The sequence below is a fragment of the Scyliorhinus torazame genome, chromosome 12 (genome assembly GCF_047496885.1).
Source record: "Scyliorhinus torazame isolate Kashiwa2021f chromosome 12, sScyTor2.1, whole genome shotgun sequence".
Taxonomy (NCBI): domain Eukaryota; kingdom Metazoa; phylum Chordata; class Chondrichthyes; order Carcharhiniformes; family Scyliorhinidae; genus Scyliorhinus; species Scyliorhinus torazame.
Genome location: NC_092718.1, coordinates 205,505,599 through 205,529,369, shown reverse-complemented (window position 1 = coordinate 205,529,369; position 23,771 = coordinate 205,505,599). Strand labels below are relative to the sequence as shown.

At 41.2% G+C, this 23,771-nt stretch overlaps 1 protein-coding gene across 2 annotated transcripts in view; it reads right to left on the bottom strand.

Annotated features, from left to right (window-relative positions):
* mettl16 (methyltransferase 16, N6-methyladenosine) overlaps nucleotides 1-23,771 on the bottom strand; it is a 162,951-nt gene that overhangs the window by 10,379 nt on the left and 128,801 nt on the right. For both annotated transcript variants that reach the window (XM_072469756.1, XM_072469755.1), the window contains exons 7-9: nucleotides 21,080-21,149; nucleotides 16,961-17,050; nucleotides 717-890 (exon numbers count right to left, since the gene is read on the bottom strand). In XM_072469756.1, coding sequence (XP_072325857.1) covers nucleotides 717-890; nucleotides 16,961-17,050; nucleotides 21,080-21,149 — 334 coding nt within the window. The remainder of the gene's footprint in view (nucleotides 1-716; nucleotides 891-16,960; nucleotides 17,051-21,079; nucleotides 21,150-23,771) is intronic.

The following is a 23,771-nucleotide window of genomic DNA, read 5'->3' as shown; positions in this document are numbered from 1 at the left end:
GGATCTCCTAGATTCTGGGAAGATAGTAAGGGAAAAGAATTAGCTAGGGTTCATGATCTTGTGATATCTCTATGTTTAACAGCCCACCAACAATCACCACAGTGCAAAACTGAAGGCTTGTCATAACCTGTAGCATAATACTTTGCCATTTCTTTTACTTTCATTGTGGGTTTTTTCATTAATGACATCTGAAAAGGAATATATCCGCATACTGTAGTTTCTTGTATGCTTATGGGGGGTCAGTTAGCTCAGTTGGCTGAATGGCTGGAATGTGATGCAAAGTGATGCCAATAACGAGGGTTCAATTCCCGTACCAGCTGAGGTTACCATGAAGGCCCTGCCTTCTCAAGCGTGACCCTATGGGACTATGGCGACTTTCACTTTTTATAACGCAGATACTAATTAGGTAGTAATTCTGTGGTTTGTTTAATGTGAAACTAGTTGTTAATCCATGTGAAAATAATATTTCAAAAATGAAATCCGTACATAATCCTTGGTGAGAAGGGCAAGTTATAGCATGTTTCTAAGTGTCAGTGTTGCACTATCACTGATCAAAAGTGGCTTTTCCTTTGAGTTCACCTCTTTTATTTTAAGAAATATACATTTCCTGCAGAGCAGGACTCCAAAGCTCCACACAGAGAATCCCACACCTAACCTCTCTGTGGCAACACACAAGTATTTCTTGTTAATAAGTCAAGAGAAAATCTGAGATTTACCTTCAGCTCAGCAAGAATTTTCTCTATTGCTGTGGTTGCTACCTCAATGTCCTCTGTAGGCACAGGGTCTGAACTTGCAACTTTATTCTTCAGTTCCTTGATTGTAGATTCCAAAATTGTGAAGGTAATGGGTTTCCGGGGTTTCTCCAGCTTTCTTTTCTTGGAAGGGGGAGACTGAAGCAATAGAGAGAGCTTGGTTATGAAATACACAGCAACTGCTCCTTAACATAGAATCCCTACAGTGCAGAATGAGGTCATTCCTCCAATCGAGTCTGCACCGACCCACTGAAAGAGAATCCAACCCAGGTCTCTCCCTATCCCCATAACTCCAACTAAACTTTTTTCTGGACACAAAGGGGCAATTTAGCATGGCCAATCCACCTAACCTGCACATCTGTGGACTGTGGGAGGAAATTGGAGCACCCGGAGGAAACCCACTCAGCACACTGGGAGTAAGTGCAAATGCCACACAGTCACCCAAGGTTGGAATATAACCCAGGTCCCTGGCACTGTGAGGCAGTATTGCTAACCACTTATGCTACCATGCCACCCATATGAAGCCCTTACAGTACAAAGTTGCCAAAAGGTTCCAAAAAGATTCTGAAATTCTTACAAGTCAAGTAGAATGAAAGAAAATCACAGAATATTTCACAATTCAGAACAGTTGACTCATTAAACAAAAATTATACAGGTTATTATTAAGTATATTCAAGATGGAGATAGACACATTTCTAATCTACAAGGGAATCTAGGGTTATGGGGATTAGGCGGGAAAGTGGAGTTAAGGATTATCACATCAAATCAGTCATAATCTAATTGAATGGCGGAGCAGACTCAATGGGCCGAATGGGCCACTTCTGCTCCTATTTCTTATGGGTCAGATTTTGATGTAGCAGGTCATTTAATTACATTTGGCAATAGTCAGACATGCTCTTGGACATGAATGTTTTCAATATTTTCAAAACCGTAAACAATTAATACCAGAAGGAAAGGGATTTCCAGTTATAATAGCTAAACTTTGGTAGTAATTTTCACATCACATTAATCAGGGCATTTACACTTGAAATTACAGAACTCAACTTTGTGGTAAACTGTTGTGCAAATGCAGCAACTGTTTTTCATTCATTCTTTTGCGGGAAGTGGGCATCGCTGGCACGGTCAGCATTTGTTGCCAATCCCTAATTGCCCTTGAATTGAGTGGCCATTTTCTGCTTTTTAAAAATTTAAAGTACCCAATTCTTTTTCTTTCGAATTAAGAGGCAATTTAGCATGGCCATTCGCTTATCCTGCAGATCTATGGGTTGTGGGAACCCACGCAGACAAGGGGAGAATGTGCAAACTCCACACGGACAGTGACCCAGGGCCGGGATCGCACCCGGGTCCTCAGCGCCATGAGGCAGCAGTGCTAACCACTGCACCACCATGTTGCCCTGCTAGGCCATTTTCAAGGGCAGTTAAGAGTCAACCACATTGCGGTGGGTGTGGAGTCACAAGTAGGCAGGCCAGGTAAGGATGGCAGATTTCTTTCCCTGAAGGACAGTCGGGAACCAGTTGAGGTTTTTACGACAATCCATGATAGATTTGTGGTCATTATTACTGAGACTAGCTTTCAATTCCCGATTTATTAACTGAATTTAAATTCCACCAGCTGCCATGGTGAGAACTGAACCAATACTCCAGAGCATTTTCCTGGGCCTTTTGATTACTAGTCCAGTGACATTATCACAATGCCTATCTCCCCGAATTTTCTGCTTTTCAATGCACTTCAACGACGAGGCAGAGAATGAGATGATGTTTCGCAAAGCTAATGCTGGCATGCATCTCGGGTAGCAATTTTTGGATATTCATGTTTAATTATGCATCTGCTGCTTGCCTAAAGTTACTGTTCCATTTACACTTAAATCGCAACCGATGCCTCCCTGATATTTTGACAGTAAAATCTGGCCCGTATACAAATTAAGCTCTGTTATCAAATTTCTCAAGCAAACAAAAAGTAAAATGAGTTGAAAAGTCTATATACTGAAAATAAAGAAATACACCTTTCACATCTCTGGATGCCCAAAGTGCTTTACAGTTAATTAAGTTATTTTTCAAGTGTTGTTGCTACTATAATGTTTCAAATGTGACAGACAATTTGCACCCAAGGTCCCACAAACGGAAATAAAATATTGACCAGATAATACATTGGTTGCAGAATAAATACGGGCCCAGGCACAGCATACACATTTAAAAACACATGTAACAATGTTGCTATTGATCAAATAAATTTGAAAGACATCATTTATCCAGTTGCTCTTCAGTGAATTAAGTAATCTGAATACAACAGCATATCTGAAAATACTTGAAATATCAACGATATCTCACATCCTTCTCTGAAAAGCAACCAGGAATAGGAACCTTGATTGAATTTTCTGTGAGTCAGTACATTCCATACATATATGTATGCACACTTTTAATTATGCACGTTCTCCGTGTCTGCGTGGGCTTCCTCCGGGTGCCCCGGTTTCCTCCCACAAGTCCCGAAAGACGAGCTGTTAGGTAATTTGGACATTCTGAATTCTCCCTTTGTGTACCCGAACAAGTGCCGGAATGTGGCGACTAGGGGTTTTCCACAGTAATTTCATTGCAGCGTTAATGTAAGCCTACTTGTGACAATAATAAAGATTATTATTATTAACTGAGGGTTGTGTCACCATGTAGACCCTTTTCCTCAATTAGCTTCTCTCCTATCTTACCTATTATTGGGGTACTGGTAGCTTCCTCTAAAAGATGTTACTGTTCTTGGGTGATCCGAGAGAGTGAGTGTCAAGTTATTCAGTAATAAAACAAAAAATAGGAGCAGGAGTAAACCATTCAGCCTTTCAAGCCCACTCTGCCATTCCATGAGATCATGGCCGATCTTCTACTTGAACACTATTTTCTGCACTATCCCCATGTCCCTTAATCCATCAACCTCAGTATTGGACACAGACAACGCTCAAGTCTCCACAGCCCTCTGGGCAGAGAATTCCAAAGATTTACCATCCTGTGTGAAGTAATTCCTCCTCATCTTAGTCCTAAATGGCCTGCCCCTTATTCGGAGTCTGTGTCCCCTGGTTCTAGACTCCCCATCCTTCATACATCTATTACGTCGAGCTCTGTAAAGATTTTTGTACATTTGAATGAGACCGCCTCTCATTCTTCTAAATTTCAGAGAATAAATGCTCAGATATTTAATTGCAGAGAGTGCCAGAACCAGGTCTGGTGCAGTCCTCACTCAATATCTATAGATCTATATTTATTTATTTATTATTATTATTATTATTTTTTCATTAAGGGGCAATTTAGCGTGGCCAATTCACCTACCCTGCACATCTTAGGGTTGTGGGGTGAGACCCACGCAGACATGGGAGAATGTGTAAACTCCACACGGACAGTTAATCAGGGCCAGGGTTGAAAGGTAATGGTTTCCAAATATTTAGTAGCCAGATTCACAAAGAACAATACAGCACAGGAACAGGCCCTTCAGCCCTCCAAGCCTGTATTGGTCATGATACCATCTCTGGCCAAAATCTTCAGCCCTTCTTTGTGCCATATCCCCGTGTACCCATCCTATCCATGTATTTGTCAAAATGCCTTTTGAACGCCGTTAATGTATCTGCTTCCACAACCTCCCCCGGCAACGCATTCCAGGCACTCACCCTCTGTGTAAAAAAAACTGCCTCGCACAACTCCTCTAAACTCCACCTTGGGAAAGAGTGCCTGCCCATTCACTCTCTTCATGTAGTCAAAATGCTCTGATGTTAAAATGCTTATGCAAGATTTTTGTAGTCTTTTTGATTTTTGTTAACTGGTTAGTCACGTGTATTTGTTTACCACTTTCCCTTGTGTCCTCCTTCTTGTTAATGCCCCTGTTTCATTCATCAGTGTTTCTGTGAGGTGGTTTCCTCGGCCTTACTGGTCGGTCAACAGTAAAACTAGTTTATATTCTTTAGCAATCTGTGTGAGAGTTATTGTTAACCAGGTATAATATTGAATATGATTACCTCTACCGAAAAATACTTTGATTAACTTCCAATGATTGTTCTTTTGGTGGCTACCAGACTAATGACAGAATCAAAGAAAAACAAATAGATTGTCACTGAGGCTGGCAGATTTTAGTACTTTATTGAATTCCGTTTTTTTTTTTAAGTGCTGTAGGTTCTGGTCTGGAAATTGCTACAACCACTGGATCTGTCTGAATTTTTCTTTTCCTTCTGAAAGAATGTTGCTAATTCAAACAATACCTGTTTTTCACAGGAAAAAGCTCTAAATTCAGAATGACCACCAGGGGGCCTCATTCTCATGTTTTGATTCTTGACATTTCTGATGGACAAAACAAAACACCTACAGTATCAGAAGCAGTGATAGTGAATAATCGTGCCTTCTATTCAAATTACAGACAGTATTTTTAAAGTTCATTGTAAAAATCAATCCATGATAGCTTCTGTCAGTACAGCAACAGGACCAAGTCAACAAGGACAATTCAACAGCAATGAGTCTTTAAAGTGGACATTAGTGCCAAGAAGGGTAAATGCGATCTCCTTGTGTGCAAGAATGAGCCTGATACAGTTCAAGGTGGTACACAGGGAACACATGACTCGGGCAAGAATGAGTGGGTTCTTCCAAGGAGTGACAGACGAGTGTGAGAAGTGTGGCGAGGACAGCGAATCATATTCATATGTTCTGGGGCTGCGAATAGTTGGGGTAATTTTGGGCGGGAGTGTTTGCGGCGCTAACAAGGATAGTGGGGGTATTCACATGTTTTGGGCATGTCCTAATTCACATGTTTTGGGCATGTCCTAAGCTTATGGGGTACTGGGAGGGATTTGCGGGGGTCATGTCAAGGGTGCTGAAAACAAGGGTGGTGATGAGTTCAGAGGTGGCAATTTTTGGGGTTTCGGAAGACCCGGGAGTCCAGGGGGAGAAAGAGGCAGATGTTCTGGCCTTTGCGTCCCTAATAGCCCGGCGGCAGATACTGCTGGCATGGAGGGGCTCAAAACCCCCGAAGACCGAACTATGGCTTTCGGACATGTCAAGTTTTCTGGGTATGGAAAAAATTAAGTTCGCCTTGAGGGATCTGTACTGGGGTTCGCCCGAAGGTGGCAACCATTCATCGACTTCTTCGCGGGAGAGTGAACGTCAGCGGGGGGGGGGGGGAGATTAGGGTAGAGTAGGAGGGATAAATAGGCGGGTAGTGTCTAGGGGAGAGGAGCGAGCATGTGCAGTATGGTTTGATTGAAGTAGTGGTTTTATATTGATGTTTGCATATTTCTGTTAGCTGTAACAATGCCAGAAATAAACCCAATAAAATTGTTTGTTTAAAAAAAAAGGATAGTGGGGGTGGTGGGCAGCATGTGGCGCAGTGGTTAGCACTGGGACTGCGGCGTTGAGGACTCTGGTTCGAATCCCGGCCCTGGGTCACTGTCCGTGTAGAGTTTGCACATTCCCCCCATGTCTGCGTGGGTTTCACCCCCACAACCCAAAGATGTGCAGGGTAGGTGGATTGGCCAAATTGCCCCTTAATTGAAAATAAAATAATTGGGTATTCTAAATTTATTTAAAAAGAGGATAGTGGGGGTGGAGGCTGAGCCGGATCCATACGTGCCGATATTTGGGATATCGGAGAAGTCGGATCTGTTGGAGGGGAGGAGGGCCGATGTTGTGGCCTTCAACTCTCCCATTGCCCGGCGCAGAATTCTGCTGAAGTGGCGGTCAGCAATGCCACCAGGCGTGGCAAGTCGGCTGAGGGACTTATGACTTTCTTTGGTTGGAAAGGATTAAGTACGAATTAAGGGGTTCAGCAGAGGGCTTCGAGGCAAGGTGGGGGTTGTCCATGGCCATGTTTGAGGAGCTCTTCATCGTGGGGGGAGGGGTGGTGAAAGTGTAAAATTCGTACCAACTGTATAGTTGTGTGTTGGGGAGTTTGTTCCCCAAATTGTTTGTTGTGTAACTATATACGTTTGGAATAAAATACATTTTTTTTAAAGTGCACATTAAACATAGTAATGGGAATCATGCCACCTACCATTTCTTAAAGACATCCTAGCTGTGTGTACAAATTTATCAGTGCAAAAGAACTCTCAGTACATTTACAAGCAATAAATGTAACTTTTACCTCTGCATTGAAGGTGCTGAAAAATGTGAATTGGAAAAATATTCTATTTAAATTCTTGTTTAAAGTAGTAACTGAGATATTATTCTCCCTTGTGACATCTTAACTTTTTTGTGAGGGAGAAAAACACAGGATGATACTGCTGCCCAGATATTGCTATCACAAAGTTTTAAGTTCGATCATGTTTCTCTAATTATCGCTATACCTACTTTTGGAACTTGTTTATTTTGAGACTACTGATTGTAATTGTGACAAGAGTGGCAGCTCAGTAAACTAAGCATTGTTCCGACCTTCAGGCACTATGCCCATCACTCCCATCAGGCACTATGCCCATCACCACCATCCGGCACGATGACCATCACCAGCATCAGGCACGATGCATATTACCAAAAAAAGGCACCTGGTACAAACAGAGGAAAAAGGATTTTCTGGCTGTGGAGTACTGAATGGCTCATCTCACCTGCACAAATTAGCAAAGTGCTTTTTGCATTTACTTGGCTACTTTACATTCACAAGGATCTTCCCAAGCTACAGGAATGTACAATGGGAACAGTTGTGAATTAGCACAGAGATATTGACAGAATAGGCAAGGCTGTGGCAAATGGTTTTCAATCTAGGCGAATGTGAGCTAATCCACTTTGGACCCAAAAGGAAAGAACAAGGTACTTTCTGAATGGTGGAAAGACAGTGGGAGGTCCAAAGAGGCTCATCAGTCCATGTACCAAGATCCTTAAATTGCCATTAACAGAAGATATTAAACAAGACTAATGAAATATTGGATTTTTATCTGGATGAGTTGAATACAAGAAGACAGAAGTCATAATGCAGCTATACAAAACCCTGGGTCAGATCATACCTGGAGCACAAAGCGTGATTCCACCTTGGAAGGAGTGTAGTGTAGATTTACCGGAACAATTCTTGGATTCTAAGGGTTAAATTACAAGGAGCAAATGTACATACTAAGGTTGTATTATTTGGAATTTAGAGGGTTATGGGGTGATTTAAATGAATCAAGAGGAACAGATAAGATAGAGAGAAATCATTTTTGCTCAATGGAGAGTTTATAACTGGTCTCTTGGTCAAAGCATGAGAGCCAGACCTTTCAGGAGGAAATTAGAAAACACCTATTCACACAATTGCTGGCAGAAAATTGGAATTCTCTTCCACAAATGTTAACTGATGCCAGATCAAGTGGTAATTTAAAAACTAATATTGATGTTATTGTTCATTATTGTCAACATGAAGGGCAGCACGGTGGCACAGTGGTTAGCACTGCTGCCTCACGGCGCCGAGGTCCCAGGTTCGATCCCGGCTCTGGGTCACTGTCTGTGTGGAGTTTGCACGTTCTCCCCGGGTCTGCGTGGGTTTCACCTCCACAACCCAAAGCTGTGCAGGTTAGGATTGATTGGCCACGCTAAATTACCCCTTAATTGGAAAAAAAAGTGGGTACTCTTAAATTTATATTTTAAAAAATTATTGTCAACATGCATGGTTTACTACAGGTATTTCTCGCAGTAGTCAATACATCAATCAGATTTGCACCAAATCTGTTCAAGTAGCTGTTCAATTGGATTCACTCTAGGTGTTTGTTTGAATTTTCAGGCTATATCGAATAGATTCCATATCCTCTTGAAAGGTAGTCAGTCCACTTGTTTACAATGCCATTCAGGTGCTTTGGAACTTACTCAATATAAATAGAGCACCTGGGATCAGAGAAGTGTACAGAACTGCTTCCTGATGCAATATAAATATATAAGAGAATAAAAAAGGGAATATCAACATCTTACTCGTGAGGGCCTTTCACTATTTTCCGTGCAATATTCTGAGGCTGTGTTTGGGAGGCATTAGAATAAAGGTACAACAGCTATTAGCAGGTCAAAATCCCCCCTTTAAAAATACAAGTTATTCATTAGTGAATAAGGTATAAGCAATAGATGTTACGTGAGTATTGTTTATTTATTAGTCAGGGGCCAGTTAATATATCACAGAATATATCAGAATTATGTAGTACCTTAGCAGCTGAAAAATATCCTTGGAGCTATCTGCTCCTTCCTGTTATATGACAATACACGAGGGACTATTCACCACATCTGCTGCGTTATATGCATTCCTAACATTCAACACAATCAGCAATATTTTCAGACAATTACATTAAAGAAAATGATGGATTTGAAAGATATAAAGGAGCACTACTTGTGAAAAATGTGTAGGTGTAAAATAGCCAAAGCATTGTGTGCTGTACAATGAATGGCTTCTCAACTCTAACCAAATGAATTCTGTCCATGCACCCTCAAAGATGTTCTCCCTTGACAATATTATAATGTCTAGATTGAGAGGGCAAGTGAAGGGGAATTTAAGACTTACAAAGGCAGAATATGAGAATAGGATGGGAGTTGGCATAAAAGGGATCGTGAAAATCTTCCATTGGTATTTAAATAGTAAGTGGATAGTAAGATGCGGACTGAGTCCTGTTAGGGACAAAGAGTGTGACATATGCTTAGAGATGCAAGTCAAGGTGAGAATACTTAATGAGTATTTACCGTAGGAAGCTGACAAGTACTGCCACATAACCTTCTGTATTTCCTTCCCTATCTTTTTTGAACACTTTATATCCTTGAATATTAACACCCAGCCCTCAGAAATCTAAGCCACACGACTGTTAATACCATTACATCATATTCCCGCAAATATTTGTGCTTATAACTCACCAAACGTATTCACCAGTTTGTGCATTTAGATATCTGTATTGTAAACCTGTCTTTGTATTCCTCATAGTGTTTCTTTCTCCGCTCTAATCTAATATACTACTCCCTTCTCTAGTACTGTCCAACATTCTCACTTTATGTACCTTACCTTTCTTTTCTACTTCTAAATGTCAGTGCCCAATCCCTTGTCAATTTAGTTTAAACTCATTTCACCACACTAGATAACCTCCCCACGAGGACATTAGTCCCAACCTTTTTGAGGTGCCACCCATCCCTTTTGAATCAGTGTCCCCGCTACACAACTGGCCCCAATGCCCAAAGGATCTGAAGCTCTCCCTCCCGCACCACGCTTCAAGTCACACATTGATATTTCCTCTCTTCACTTCCTCTACTGCATGGCACTGAGTAATCCAGAGATTACTTACTACCTTTGAGGTCCTACATTTTTAAAACTTCCTCCCTAACTCCTGAAAATCTGACCACAGCACCTCCATACCTGTTCTTTCTATGTCGTACCTTCTTTCTCTATGAATGCTGCCACTCTTTTAAGTACCTGCACTTTATTTTTATCCTATCAAATTTCCCTACTTCCTCCTTTACTGTAAAATTGGCAGCATTATCGTTTTGAATTAAATCAGTAGCAAAGTATTAATTCAGTACCTCAGCCATAGGATCTCTATTTTTTGTGCTTAATTGATCCGATCCAGTTCTTCCTTTAAAGTTTTGTATCTGGATTGGTTTACTACTGGATTATAAATGTGACATTTATCTAATCTTCCTTTTTGTGTTTCATTTTGGTCTCCATATTTTCAGTCATCCAGGGAGTTCTAACTTTGGATGCCCTTCCTTTTTCCCTTTTGGGAATATGTACAGTCTGTACCCAAACTGTCTCTTCTTTGAAGCCCTCCTATTGCTCATTTAACGTATCACTTACCAGATTCTTTTTCAACTCACTGAAATTAGACCTGTTCACATTCCAGGGCTTAGGGGAAAGAGCAGAAGAATGGTATAATTGGATAGGTCTTTCAAAGAGCCAACACAGGAGCAAAGAGCTAAAGGGCCTCCTTCTATGCTGTATGCGCTTACTGGGTAAATAAACTCTGGTTAAAATGGCACCATTAGTACAGGTGTGATGCTCTGAATAGCCTCACTCTATGCTGTATTTTCTATTATTCTAATAATAAAATAATATGAAGTCTAACATATGGTTGTGAAAATGATGCGAGTGGTATGTGGTGAAAGGACATAAATTTAATCTCCATGCCACCAAAATCCTGATTCTGACCATTTTGTTGTTGGAAGGTTCTGAGGGTAGGCCAGATGCTTAAAACAATTGAAGGAAAAGTCATACATACCCAGTGAAATGTATATATATCACATTACATTACCAAAATATCTCAAAGTACTTCACTCAATTAAACATTTTTAGATTAAAAAGACTATTATGTCAAATGAGTGTGCCTTTCTGCACCTGCAAAGCCTCACAAAAGTCACCAAGGTCAGTTGACACAGAATGACACAAAGATGCGTTGGGTGGTTTTAGATCATGCAGAAAAACTAGCCAGGACACAGACACTTTGAATAATGCCTTTCTTTAACATTAACCTGAACAGCCAAACATTTGGCCTTTCTATTAGTTTGGGTGAAGACTGTTTGCTTGCAGTTGGTGTAGGGCGGACGAAAAAGAAAAACAGAGATTTTCCAAAACAGAAAATGAAACAAACACCAGGCTGCTGTTGTTCCTTCAGCACTTGTGCATCTTCTTTTATCTTTCGAGAGACGAAAAACAACAGTGTCAGGAGATTTCATCTACTGACCACGTGAAGGGGAGGAAACTAGGCCAATTTTTCTGCCTAACTTGCTCTTCTTTCTTTCTTTTTTCTTGGCAGCCTATCCTGATTCTGGGTCTTTAGGAGGTGAGTGTGTCAAAGAGAAGAAAAAAAAATCCCCCTGAGAAGATTACTAATCGCTGTGCACATCAACTGCACTGCATGGAACTGTTGCTGGGTTACTGCGAATCAGAAACCACCAGCATTCTGGTAGCAGGTTAAGTGCATCTAATGGAAGGCTAGGGAATGCATTATTAACAACATGATGCTACCCAGACTGACAAATGTCAGCCTCTTCTCTGTTTTGATGTGTTTATTAATGATAAAAATGCAACCGTGCTCAATACTCAATGTCCAGCGATGGAACAGATGGTACACTTATTTTAATAAGTTAAATATGCAAAAAGCATTTTAAAAATAATTTTTTAATTATATCAACGTTTGCCTAATTTTTCAGTCTTCTAATTTGATAGCAAATTCACACTGGGTGCTCTCAATCATACTGAAAAATCATTTGTGTGGTTCTTCCTCTCTCCTTTATGTGCTGCCAAATGCATGCTTTGAGTATCAAAATACCGTAGGACCCATTTCAGGCTTAGGTAATTTGTTCTTTAATACACCAAGAAAAGCTTAATGCCGCATGTCCTGACCCAAGAGAAATAAGATGTTGCAACTGAAGTTTTTTCTGTAGACATGACTGGTAGATGTTGCGATATCAAGGTCATTTTAGCAACCACCTAATTCATTTTAAACCTGGTGTCATGCTTAGATATCAATCAGAGTCTAAACTAACAAGGACTTATGTCCCCAGACGGCAGGTGGAGTACCTAATTTTCAAGCATTACATGTCCAAACCACCCCATTAGAAGAGGATCTATGATGATAAGGTCCTAGCAATGGCATACATAATCTTTATCTTTAAAAATCAAGAAGCGGGGGAAAAAAGTACGAAAAGAAAACCTCATTAATTTGCAAAACAGCTAACATGCATCAGCTGGTGTGCCACTGCAGCTCCAGACTGTGTAACACAAACACTAACAAACCTGGGAATCCCACACTGTGCCCGAGGGGAATACAGTAACAGGCAGAAGTACCACAGGAGGTTTCTCTCTATAACTGATGGCTGCTGAAAAACAACACTTGCCAAGCAACACAAATACTGCTGCGAGTCTTAATATTCCAGTAAAATTGAGGAAACAAAAAGTGCAATGACAAAAATGTTGGTGAAATTTAACAACACTTCTTATTATCTTATATTGGGGTACAGAGCACACTATAAAAAGCAAGATAATAGCTATCAAAACTTAACTCTCCCAAGGTAAACCTATGTTGCATTTTGCCGTTAATATAGGGCACGCCTACGTTCAGAAAAAGTCTGTGAAATTATTTATCACTTGCGATTGTCCCTTTAAGGGCAACACAGGCCATGTGGCTCTTACTTTGCCGTATTGCCCTTAAAGGGACAATAACCACATCACTTCAAGGTACAATAGTAGGTTTGTGTTTGAACATTTGTCGGGCATTACCATTGCTTTATAGCAGCAACGTTTGAAAGGTAAACAAAGTGCTGTTTGTAGGCAGGGGATGGGTGCGTGTGCTTGTACATGTACACATGGGGTTGGGCGAGGGGTGGTACAGTAGCACAGTGGTTAACACTGTTGCTTCACAGCTCCAGGGTTCCAGGTTCGATTCCCGGCTTGGATCACTCTCTGTGCGGAGTCTGCACGTTCTCCCCATGTCTGTGCGGGTTTCCTCCGGGTGCTCCAGTTTCCTCCCTCAGTCCAAAGATGTGCAGGTTAGGTAAAGGTTGGGTGGGGTTACTGGGTTGCGGGTTGGGGTGGAGGTGTGGACTTAAGTAGGGTAGTCTTTCCAAGGGCCAGTGCAGACCCGATGGGCCGAATGGCCTCTTTCTGCACTGTAAATTCTATGATTCTATGAATACAAAATAATAAGAATAAATTGACAGCTCCACTCCACGCTTAGTTGCTAAATTACACTGTACCATACAGACCAGAAAGATTCCAATCTGCTTCAAGATAGCTAAATGAAGCTCAGGTATCATTTTAAATAGTGGCACTATCCCCAGTCAAAGTTATCCAATGATCCTTGTTGTGGACAGAACTGGATGGGATTGTAGACTGAACTGGATGGGCTGTGAGGCCCCTTTCTGATCTAGCCTGGGAGAATAACTCTCTTTGACTCAAGAACTGGGATCACACAGTAAGGACGGGAACTTGTGCAGCTAACTGGAGGGTCCTTGTTATTTTTGGAATCATATCATAGTTTTGGGATTAATGCTTTTTCAGGCGGGATGAGCAAAAATATGAAAAGGGAAATTTGTGCAACTTAATTAAACGGTTCTTTGATAACATGGACATTCAGCAAATTCATGACAAATAAGCTAGTCAGGAGAGGGCACTTCCATCAGAGTTCTCTCACATTATATAAGGAACTGCAATTTGATTTGTTTCGTCCCATGTTCAAGATTCCCCAAAATGGTTCATTATAAAAAAACATAAAATACTGGCAAACCTTAATATTTCTTGAAAAAAAGATGGCCAGTTATGATACTGAACTCCTTCCCAGGACAGATGCCAGGTGTAATGCCAATAGTAATGGAATCTGCATGCAATATTTTTTTCTTTTAAACTTAATTTTCTAGGTTAAGTGATCATCTGCATTACTCGATAATGGACCAATCTTTAATACTCTTACGAAACTGAATGGGCTTTTCACCAAGGCCTTTGAGATCAAGGTTACCTATGTGACTCATGCAATCATTCTATTTTGTGCTGTTAATCTTCAAAAAGTTTACAAGCGTTTGCGATTTTGATCATGCTAATATGCAGTTATTATTATGAATGGCTGGAAGCACCAAAATGTTAAGAGATTTTTAAACAGTATATTCCTCGGCTAAATAAAAATAAGTGCTTTACTAATATCCCTATTTGTCCCTTCCCAATAGCCTAAGGACTCACAGAGGATAATGAAGTTCTGTGATTGATTGGTCACCGAGAGGTAGGAGCTTTCAAAAATGATAAAGTCAGCGCAAGGTGTCTTTAATCATTGTGTTTTTGTTTTTAAATTTAAATGAGCACAAAAATTAAAAACTTATTCTTGAGTCTTTGGAGAAAATAGTTTATTGGATTGGGAATGCAGCCAAAGATTTATTATTTTGGTTACTGTAAATTCCCCCACCCAACTTTCCATTAATATCATCTAATAGCTGAGCGGGCAAAAAAGGAAAATAGAATTGGGAGAAATAGTGGCAAACTTCAAAAACAAAGCAACATCAAAATACTCTGCAGTGGCCCAATCTAATATTTGTTGAACAATCAGCAACCATGAATGCAATCTATAGCAAAATCAGATACAATAATGATCATGGCAGCCATGTGTTCATCATATAACAATGAACACTGAATTAAAATGATTGCTTTCTAACATATCTATGCTACTTTAGAGCTCAAATAACAGGAAGATTTTCAATGGAATTTTAAGAGCGAAAAAAAGAGTAGTTTATTTCTGGAAGTTGCCGAGTTATGACTTGGGTAGTTTATTCCAAATATTAGTGATTGGAATATCCACTTCGAGCAAAAATCATAACCACAACAGTGAGAAAATGTACCTTCCAAGAAGCAGCTGGACTGTGGGAGAATCAATTGGAAAAAAGTGGTTTTAAATTGTCAATTCTCCTTATGGGTGTTTAAAAATTTATGCACATTATATATTAAAAGTGCTATGTAATATAAAGTGTACTCAAACGTTCAATTTTTTAAAGAATGTGCATGTGGCAGCAAACATTCTGGCAGACGGAGGAATGATTCTATCAAAAAGTGAGACGTAAGAAACTAAAACCCTAATTTGACCTTTCTCAAAAAGATGAAACAGAACTTTACATAACAGAAAGAAATCATTTGGCTTTTTCCTCCTGAGCCATCGAACCGAAGGAGCATCCCTTTGTCCCATTTCCGTGCCATTCTCTATTCTCTTTCTAAATTTGTTTTCAAATAGTTATCCATTTCCCTTTTGAAAGCTATTATTCATCCACCATAGTTTGCAGTAAAGCATTTTTAGATATAAATTACCCATGTAAAAAAAATTCCCAAATCTCACTCTAAATTATACTAGCAATGACTTACACTTACAATGTCCTGGGACCAACTCAATGATAAATGAAATTTATTTTCCCAAATGTACCTATCAGAACCAATCATAAATTTCGATACTGTCATGTTTTGGGATTTTTTATTATTTTACTATAGAAGGATCTTGATGTGATTCATATTAAAATGCTATCAAGTTGAAACCTCAAGGGGCTAAATGTATCGAACAGAAATACTGGAAGATGTATATTAAGGTCAAACTAATCAATTCACAAAATAGTGCCTGAGTGCCTTATTGCTGCAATCATCATGCGCCCTCTTTTTTCTTTGAGAAAAACAAAATGGTTTTATTTCATCTCACCGGCATAATCCTTAATTTGAAAGTCAAATGGGAACTCTGGGCAGGGTGAGTGACTTCTGTGGATATTGACACCATTGTTTCTGTTAGTTAAATGGTGTACTGATATAGGTACAATTGCTCATTACGATCCAGCAGTCAATCTCACTGTTTGGAAAGTTGGATGAGATATTCAACCCATTGTTATTCTAGGTATTTGGGCAAGCATTTCAGAAGAGGCTGGGATTCGAATCTATTTTCTTCCCATTCTAGCCAGCGAATAAATGCTGATTCTACACAGATCTGTGAAGTGCAGCAGGATATTTTTCTACATTACAGGTATCATGTAAACAGCAGAAACCATTGTACATAGAAGGCCCTGCATAGCCTACTGCCTAAACTGGCAAACATGTAGGATTCAGTGTTAATAAAATATGAAGACAAAATTGTCCTAAGGATAACATTAGTATGCCTAGAAGAGAAACTATATATTCTTCAATGTCTTACTAAACATTTCTGTAATCCTTAATAAATATAAATTTTGATGAATAATTAATACATCAACATTAGTCCGAGACTTCGCAGTTTCCGTAAATTTAATAATATTACATTATTCAGTCTCCAACTTCAACTGGATCAGGAGCTCCACGAGTACTATTCCGCCTGGTCCCCGTTTGTGGAGATCAGTACCAAACGGCACTCGTCCAAGGTATCTGAGGCGAAGGGGATAGATCCCAACATCGGAGGTACTTCGGGAATCTGCATATTAAAGTGAGACAAGCTGTCTCACTTTAATATGCAGATTTGCCAGAAAGTGAGGGTGGGATTTACATTGCCACGTCTCGCAAGATTATGTTAGATCTCGCGAGGCATTGTGAACCATGTAGATCCCAGGAGCAGGGTCTCCTGGCTTTTATTGGTTACGCTGTACCGCGGCAAGCTGACTTTCATGCACAGCGTGGCAATTGGATCGCGCCCACTGTATTCTCTTCTGCACAGTACACGTTTAAACTCCACGTAATAAATGAGGTATGATCATTTCAATAATTTTATCCTGGCTTTGATCTTCCATTGTGTTTTAAATTGGAATAGAAGATCAAGGATGGATTATGACTCACTGAATGCAATACTTACAGGCATAATTACATCCTCATAAAAACTCCATGCCAAAGCCCACCTCATGGTTCGCCCTTGACAGAATTCAGTGTGGGTGACTTTAGGGACCTGGATGACATATAACAGGTGCTTAGACACAGAAACAAAAGCTTGACTGATTGCAAATTAACTGGTGCATTTAGCCGAGGGCTGCCAATTTTCATTATGTCAATCAATGACAGATTCAGTGAAAAAAATGCAAATTAAATTCCAAAGTGAAGTGTTATTTAACACAAGATAACCAATAATTAGTTTCAAAAAAAGTTTACATCCACTTCCATATAAAAAAGCATATAATTCAAAAGAGGTAGTATGCTTTCAACTTGTCAATTTAAATTATTCACAATTAAATCCTGGGATAGATACTGGCATTTTTGTTTACATGTCTACAGAGATTGGGGGGGAAGGGAAAGTCAGGGAACCAAGAGGTGAAGTAATCAGTGGGAAGCGTAGCTGCTTAGGAATACAAAAAAGCACGAAAAGATAAAACTCAGGAGAGGTTACGATAGTCCCAATCCCACAAAATATGACACATGTATGGAAAGGTTCAGTAAACCAAGGTCCACCACACTAAGAAAACAAAAAGGGACGGTCAATAGAGAATTAAAGGTGCTATATTTAAATGCGCGCAGTGTACGGAACAAGGTAGATGAGCTTGTTGCCCAGATTGTGACTGGCAGGTATGATGTGGTAGGCATCACAGAGACGTGGTTGCAGGGGGTTCAGGACTGGCATTTAAACATCCAGGGATTCACAACCTACGAAAAGACAGAGAGGTGGGCAGAGGGGGCGGGGTTGCCTTGTTAATTAGGAATGAAATTAAATCAATAGCACTAAACGACATAGTGTCAGATGATGTGGAGTCTGTGTGGGTAGAGTTGAGGAACCACAAAGGCAAAAAAACCATAATGGGAGTTATGTACAGGCCTCCTAACAGTGGTCAGGACCGGGGGCACAAAATGCACCACGAAATAGAAAGTGCATGTCAGAAAGGCAAGGTCACAGTGATCATGGGGGACTTCAATATGCAGGTGGACTGGGTAAATAATGCTGTCAGTGGACCCAAGGAAAGGGAATTCATTGAATGTTTACAGGAGGGCTTTTTGGAACAGCTTGTGATGGAGCCCACGAGGGAACAGGCCATTCTGGACTTAGTGTTATGTAATGAGCCAGACTTGATTAAAGATCTTAAAGTAAGGGAACACTTAGGAGGCAGTGATCATAATATGGTAGAATTCAATCTCCAATTTGAAGGAAAGAAGGTAGAATCAGATGTAAAGGTGTTACAGTTAAATAAAGGTAACTACAGGGGCCTGAGGGAGGAACTGATGAAAATCGACTGGGAGCAGAGCCTAGTGGGAAAGACAGTAGAACAGCAATGGCAGGAGTTTCTGGGAGTAATTGAGGACACAGTTCAGAGGTTCATCCCAAAGAAAAGAAAGGTTATCAGAGGGGGGAGTAGGCAGCCATGGCTGACAAAGGAAGTTAGGGAATGCATCAAAGCAAAAGAGAAAGCCTATAATGTGGCAAAGAGTAGTGGGAAGTCAGAAGATTGGGAAGGCTACAAAAACAAACAGAGGATAACAAAGAGAGAAATAAGGAAAGAGAGGATCAAATATGAAGGTAGGCTAGCCAGTAACATTAGGAATATAGTAAAAGTTTCTTTAAATACATTAAAAACAAACGGGAGGCAAAAGTAGACATTGGGCCGCTCCAAAATGACGCTGGTAATCTAGTGATGGGAGACAAGGAAATAGCTGAGGAACTAAATAAGTATTTTGCGTCAGTCTTCACAGTAGAAGACATGAGTAATATCCCAACAATTCAGGAGAGTCAGGGGGCAGAGTTGAATATGGTAGCCATCACAAAGGAGAAAGTGCTAGAGAAACTAAGAGGTCTAAAAATTGATAAATCTCCAGGCCCAGATGGGCTACATCCTAGAGTTCTAAAGGAGATAGCTGAAGAAATAGTGGAGGCGTTAGTTATGATCTTTCAAAAGTCACTGGAGTCAGGGAAAGTCCCAGAGGATTGGAAAATCGCTGTTGTAACCCCCCTGTTCAAGAAGGGAACAAGGAAAAAGATGGAAAATTATAGGCCAATTAGCCTAACCTCGGTTGTTGGCAAGATTCTAGAATCCATTGTTAAGGATGAGATTTCTAAATTCTTGGAAGTGCAGGGCCGGATTAGGACAAGTCAGCATGGATTTAGTGAGGGGAGGTCGTGCCTGACAAACCTGTTAGAGTTCTTTGAAGAGATAACAAATAGGTTAGACCAAGGAGAGCCAATGGATGTTATCTATCGTGACTTCCAAAAGGCCTTTGATAAGGTGCCTCACGGAAAACTGCTGAGTAAAATAAGGGCCCATGGTATTCGAGGCAAGGCACTAACATGGATTGACGATTGGCTGTCAGGCAGAAGGCAGAGAGTTGGGATAAAAGGTTCTTTTTCGGAATGGCAACCGGTGATGAGTGGTGTCCCGCAGGGTTCAGTGTTGGGGCCACAGCTGTTCTCTTTATATATTAACGATCTAGATGATGGGAATGGGGGCATTCTGGCTACGTTTGCCAATAATACAAAGATAGGCGGAGGGGCAGGTAGTATGGAGGAGGTGGGGAGGCTGCAGAAAGATTTAGACAGTTTAGGAGAGTGGTCCAAGAAATGGCTGATGAAATTCAACGTGGGCAAGTGCGAGGTCTTGCACTTTGGAAAAAAGAATAGAGGCATGGACTATTTTCTAAATGGTGACAAAATTCATAATGCTGAAGTGCAAAGGGACTTGGGAGTCCTAGTCCAGGATTCTCTAAAGGTAAACTTGCAGGTTGAGTCCGTAATTAAGAAAGCAAATGCAATGTTGTCATTTATCTCAAGAGGCTTGGAATATAAAAGCAGGGATGTATTTCTGAAGCTTTATAAAGCATTAGTTAGGCCCCATTTAGAATACTGTGAGCAATTTTGGGCCCCACACCTCAGGAAGGACATACTGGCACTGGAGCGGGTCCAGCGGAGATTCACACGGATGATCCCAGGAATGGTAGGCCTAACATAGGATGAACGTCTGAGGATCCTGGGATTATATTCATTGGAGTTTAGGAGGTTGAGGGGAGATCTAATAGAAACTTACAAGATAATGAATGGCTTAGATAGGGTGGATGTAGGGAAGTTGTTTCCATTAGCAGGGGAGACTAGGACCCGGGGGCACAGCCTTAGAATAAAAGGGAGTCACTTTAGAACAGAGATGAGGAGAAATTTCTTCAGCCAGAGAGTGGTGGGTCTCTGGAATTCATTACCACAGAGGGCGGTGGAGGCCGGGACGTTGAGTGTCTTTAAGATAGAAGTTGATAAATTCTTGATTTCTCGAGGAATTAAGGGCTATGGAGAGAGAGTGGGTAAATGGAGTTGAAATCAGCCATGATTGAATGGTGGAGTGGACTCGATGAGCCGAATGGCCTTACTTCCGCTCCTATGTCTTATGGTCTTACAGAATGGGTCATAAAGGATGCACATCCTCCAAAACCCTAGAGACTTTATTATTTTAAAAATTGTCCCTTATTAAAAATAGAATTATCTTATATCAACCCCAAGCCAATTAAGAAGTCAGGTTAAGAGACCTTTACCCCAAGTTCTTCCATAATCTGACAGCAGGTAAGGAAAGGTGGTGCCAATTAACTTCTCATTTTGCACATTGCTTTACTTTCACTCCATGTTTACTTCTTATTGCCCAAAAGTTACAAAATTTATCATTTGGGGAAATCATAAGCACTAATCAGTGTCCTATTAAATCAGATCTCAATGGACACCATCAATGAGTGGTGCAGTCCATTTTTCATAAGTACAACACAGCCATTCAATTTTTTTTCTATTCAAGCTGTTATTTGGGAAACTCAGAACTATAAGTTAAATCATTAAAAATAAGCCAAAGATGCTTAATGCATCTTGAATCTTAGAACTTGCATTCCAGATCTGTCAAATTTTCCAATGGGTCGGAAACTTTAAAAACATAATTTCAATTGCTTGCCAGAATGGCAGATAGAATTCTTTTAGAAAGTGTGCCCCAAGCTCTTTTTTTCTTTCCCTTCTCCGACAAATCTCAATTCTTACCTCTTGTTTGCGAAGTTCTTCTTTCAAAGGAGCCAAGCTGCATTTCTTTCCCAACATGCAGCTGTACCATCTACAAATAGAGAAATCAGATTAACAAATAAATACTATCCGAGATGTCCTATCTTAAAGAACTGAAGTATTAAACTGTGCAGTAAAGAGAAATACATTTCCAAGTCAATTTCCAGCGATTCCTCAGAGTTCACCGTATATTCTTACACACCAACAATATGGTGTTTGTTATTTATACATCTTCAATCACATGCAAAATTAAGCCTGAATATGCGTTTTCCTTCATCAACATCTGTATTCATATTTTTAATGGGAACTACCGGTGTAAACCTGTCATCTTGAAATTATACCTTTCTTACAATGGAGGAGATGGAACATCACTTACTGAAGGCAGCAGGACGGTAGTTTCCATTAAAAATGTGGACACAGGAACTTGCAATGGAAATGGTTCCGACACTGAAGTCTTTAAACTATTTTTATGACAGTATCATTGGGTTGACCAATCAAATCACAGAATCAGACTTAACTCTGATTGAACCAATCAGAATGGTCAACTGTATTTTGTTGCATATACCTTGTTAGGAAAACAAAGATAGTTTTAAGAGATTTATATTTGTATTGGTAAACATTAGAAATAAAGTAGAGTTTGAAGTGGGTTTAATTTAATGTTTCTGTGCCTGGAAGGGTAAAACCTATAGTTAGATTCATGCTGGACAAAGGTGTTTTGTATGTGTGGGAGTTGGTTAAGTTCCAACTGTGTTTCTATTGTTTTAGAGAGGGTTACGGCGTGAAGAATAAATACAAGGCATAATAAGCATGTGGGGGTTGCTTAGCAACTAGGTCTTTGTAAGGTAGAGAAGCTTTTAAGTTTTAATTTAGCTAATTTGATTGCTGTTGGAGATAGGTAGTGAGAGAGAAGGCAGCTCTCACAATTTTGCTGAAAGCAGTTGGTTTAGAAAGCTAGAGAGGGAACATCTCTCAGCTTTTCTACAAGAAAATGGAGCAATGGTTAAGCTTTTCTACAAGAACATGGAGCAATGGTTAAGAAATCATGTACCGAGATCTGAAGAGCAGCTAATTAAGGAAACCAGAGAGATGAAGAGACATTTCCTTTTTAAAAAAATATATATTTATTCAAAATTTTCAAACAAATTTTCAACAAACCACCCCCCCCCCCGAACAAGAAGAAAGAAACCAGAACACAACAAGCAGAAATTATACATTGGATTTCCCCCATATACAATAACCCCCCATATAACAGTAAAAAACACAAATAGGGAAAACCCGCCCACCTTAACCCAAACGCCACCCCAAAAGAACCCCCCCACCCCCTCCCCGGGCTGCTGACCTCCTCCTAACGCTCCGCGAGATAGCCTAGCACCTGTTGCCACCGCCTGAGGAACCCTTGCACAGACCCTCGCAAGGCAAACTTTATCCTCTCCAGCTTGATGAACCCTGCCATGTCATTGATCCAAGCTTCCACACTAAGGGGCTCCGCATCTTTCCATAGTAGCAAAACCCTCCGCCAGGCTACCAGGGACGCAAAGGCCAGAATACCGGCCTCTTTCGCCTCCTGCACTCCCAGCTCGTCCGATACCCCAAATAATGCTAATCCCCAGCTCGGCTTGACCCGGGCGTTCACAACCTTGGACATAGTCCTCGCAAAACCCTTCCAAAACCCATCCAGCGCTGGGCACGGCCAGAACATATGGACGTGATTTGCCGGGCTCCCCGAGCACCTCCCACATCTGTCCTCAACCCCAAAGAACCTACTCAACCTCGCCCCTGTCATATGCGCTCTGTGAGTAACTTTAAACTGTATTAGGCTGAGCCTGGCGCAAGAGGAGAAAGAATTAACCCTACTCAGGGCATCAGCCCACAGACCCTCATCTATCTCCTCCCCAAGCTCCTCCTCCCACTTGCCCTTTAACTCCTGCACCGAGGCCTCCTCCTCTTCCTGCAGCTCCTGGTAAATCGCCGAAACCTGGCCTTCTCCAACCCATACACCCGAAATCACCCTGTCCTGAATCCCACGTGCCGGAAGCAGCGGGAATTCCCTCACCTGCCGCCTCACAAACGCCCTCACTTGCATGTACCTGAAAGCATTTCCCGGGGGTAGCCCAAACTTCCCCTCCAGCGTCCCGAGGCTCGCAAACGTCCCATCGATGAACAGGTCCCCCATTTTTCTAATCCCTGCCGATGCCAGCTCCGAAACCCCCCATCCATCCTTCCCGGGATGAACCGATGGTTCTCCCGAATCAGGGGCCAAACCGAGGCTCCCACCTAGCCCCTGTGTCGCCTCCACTGCCCCCAGATCTTCAGCATTGCCGCCACCACTGGACTCGTGGTGTACCTTGTCGGCGAGAGCGGCAGCGGTGCAGTCACCAGCGCCCTCAGGCTTGTGCCCACACAGGACGCCATCTCTAGCCTCTTCCACGCCGCCCCCTCTTCCTCCATTACCCACTTACGAAACATCACCACATTGGCTGCCCAATAATAGCCACACAAATTCGGCAGCGCCAGCCCCCCGCCCCCCTGTCCCTGCTACGCTCCAGAAACACCCTCTTCACCCTCGGGGTCTTATTTGCCCACACAAATCCCATGATGCTCCTGCTTACCCATTTGAAAAAGGCCTTGGGGATCAAAATGGGAAGGCACTGGAACACGAAGAGAAACCTCGGAA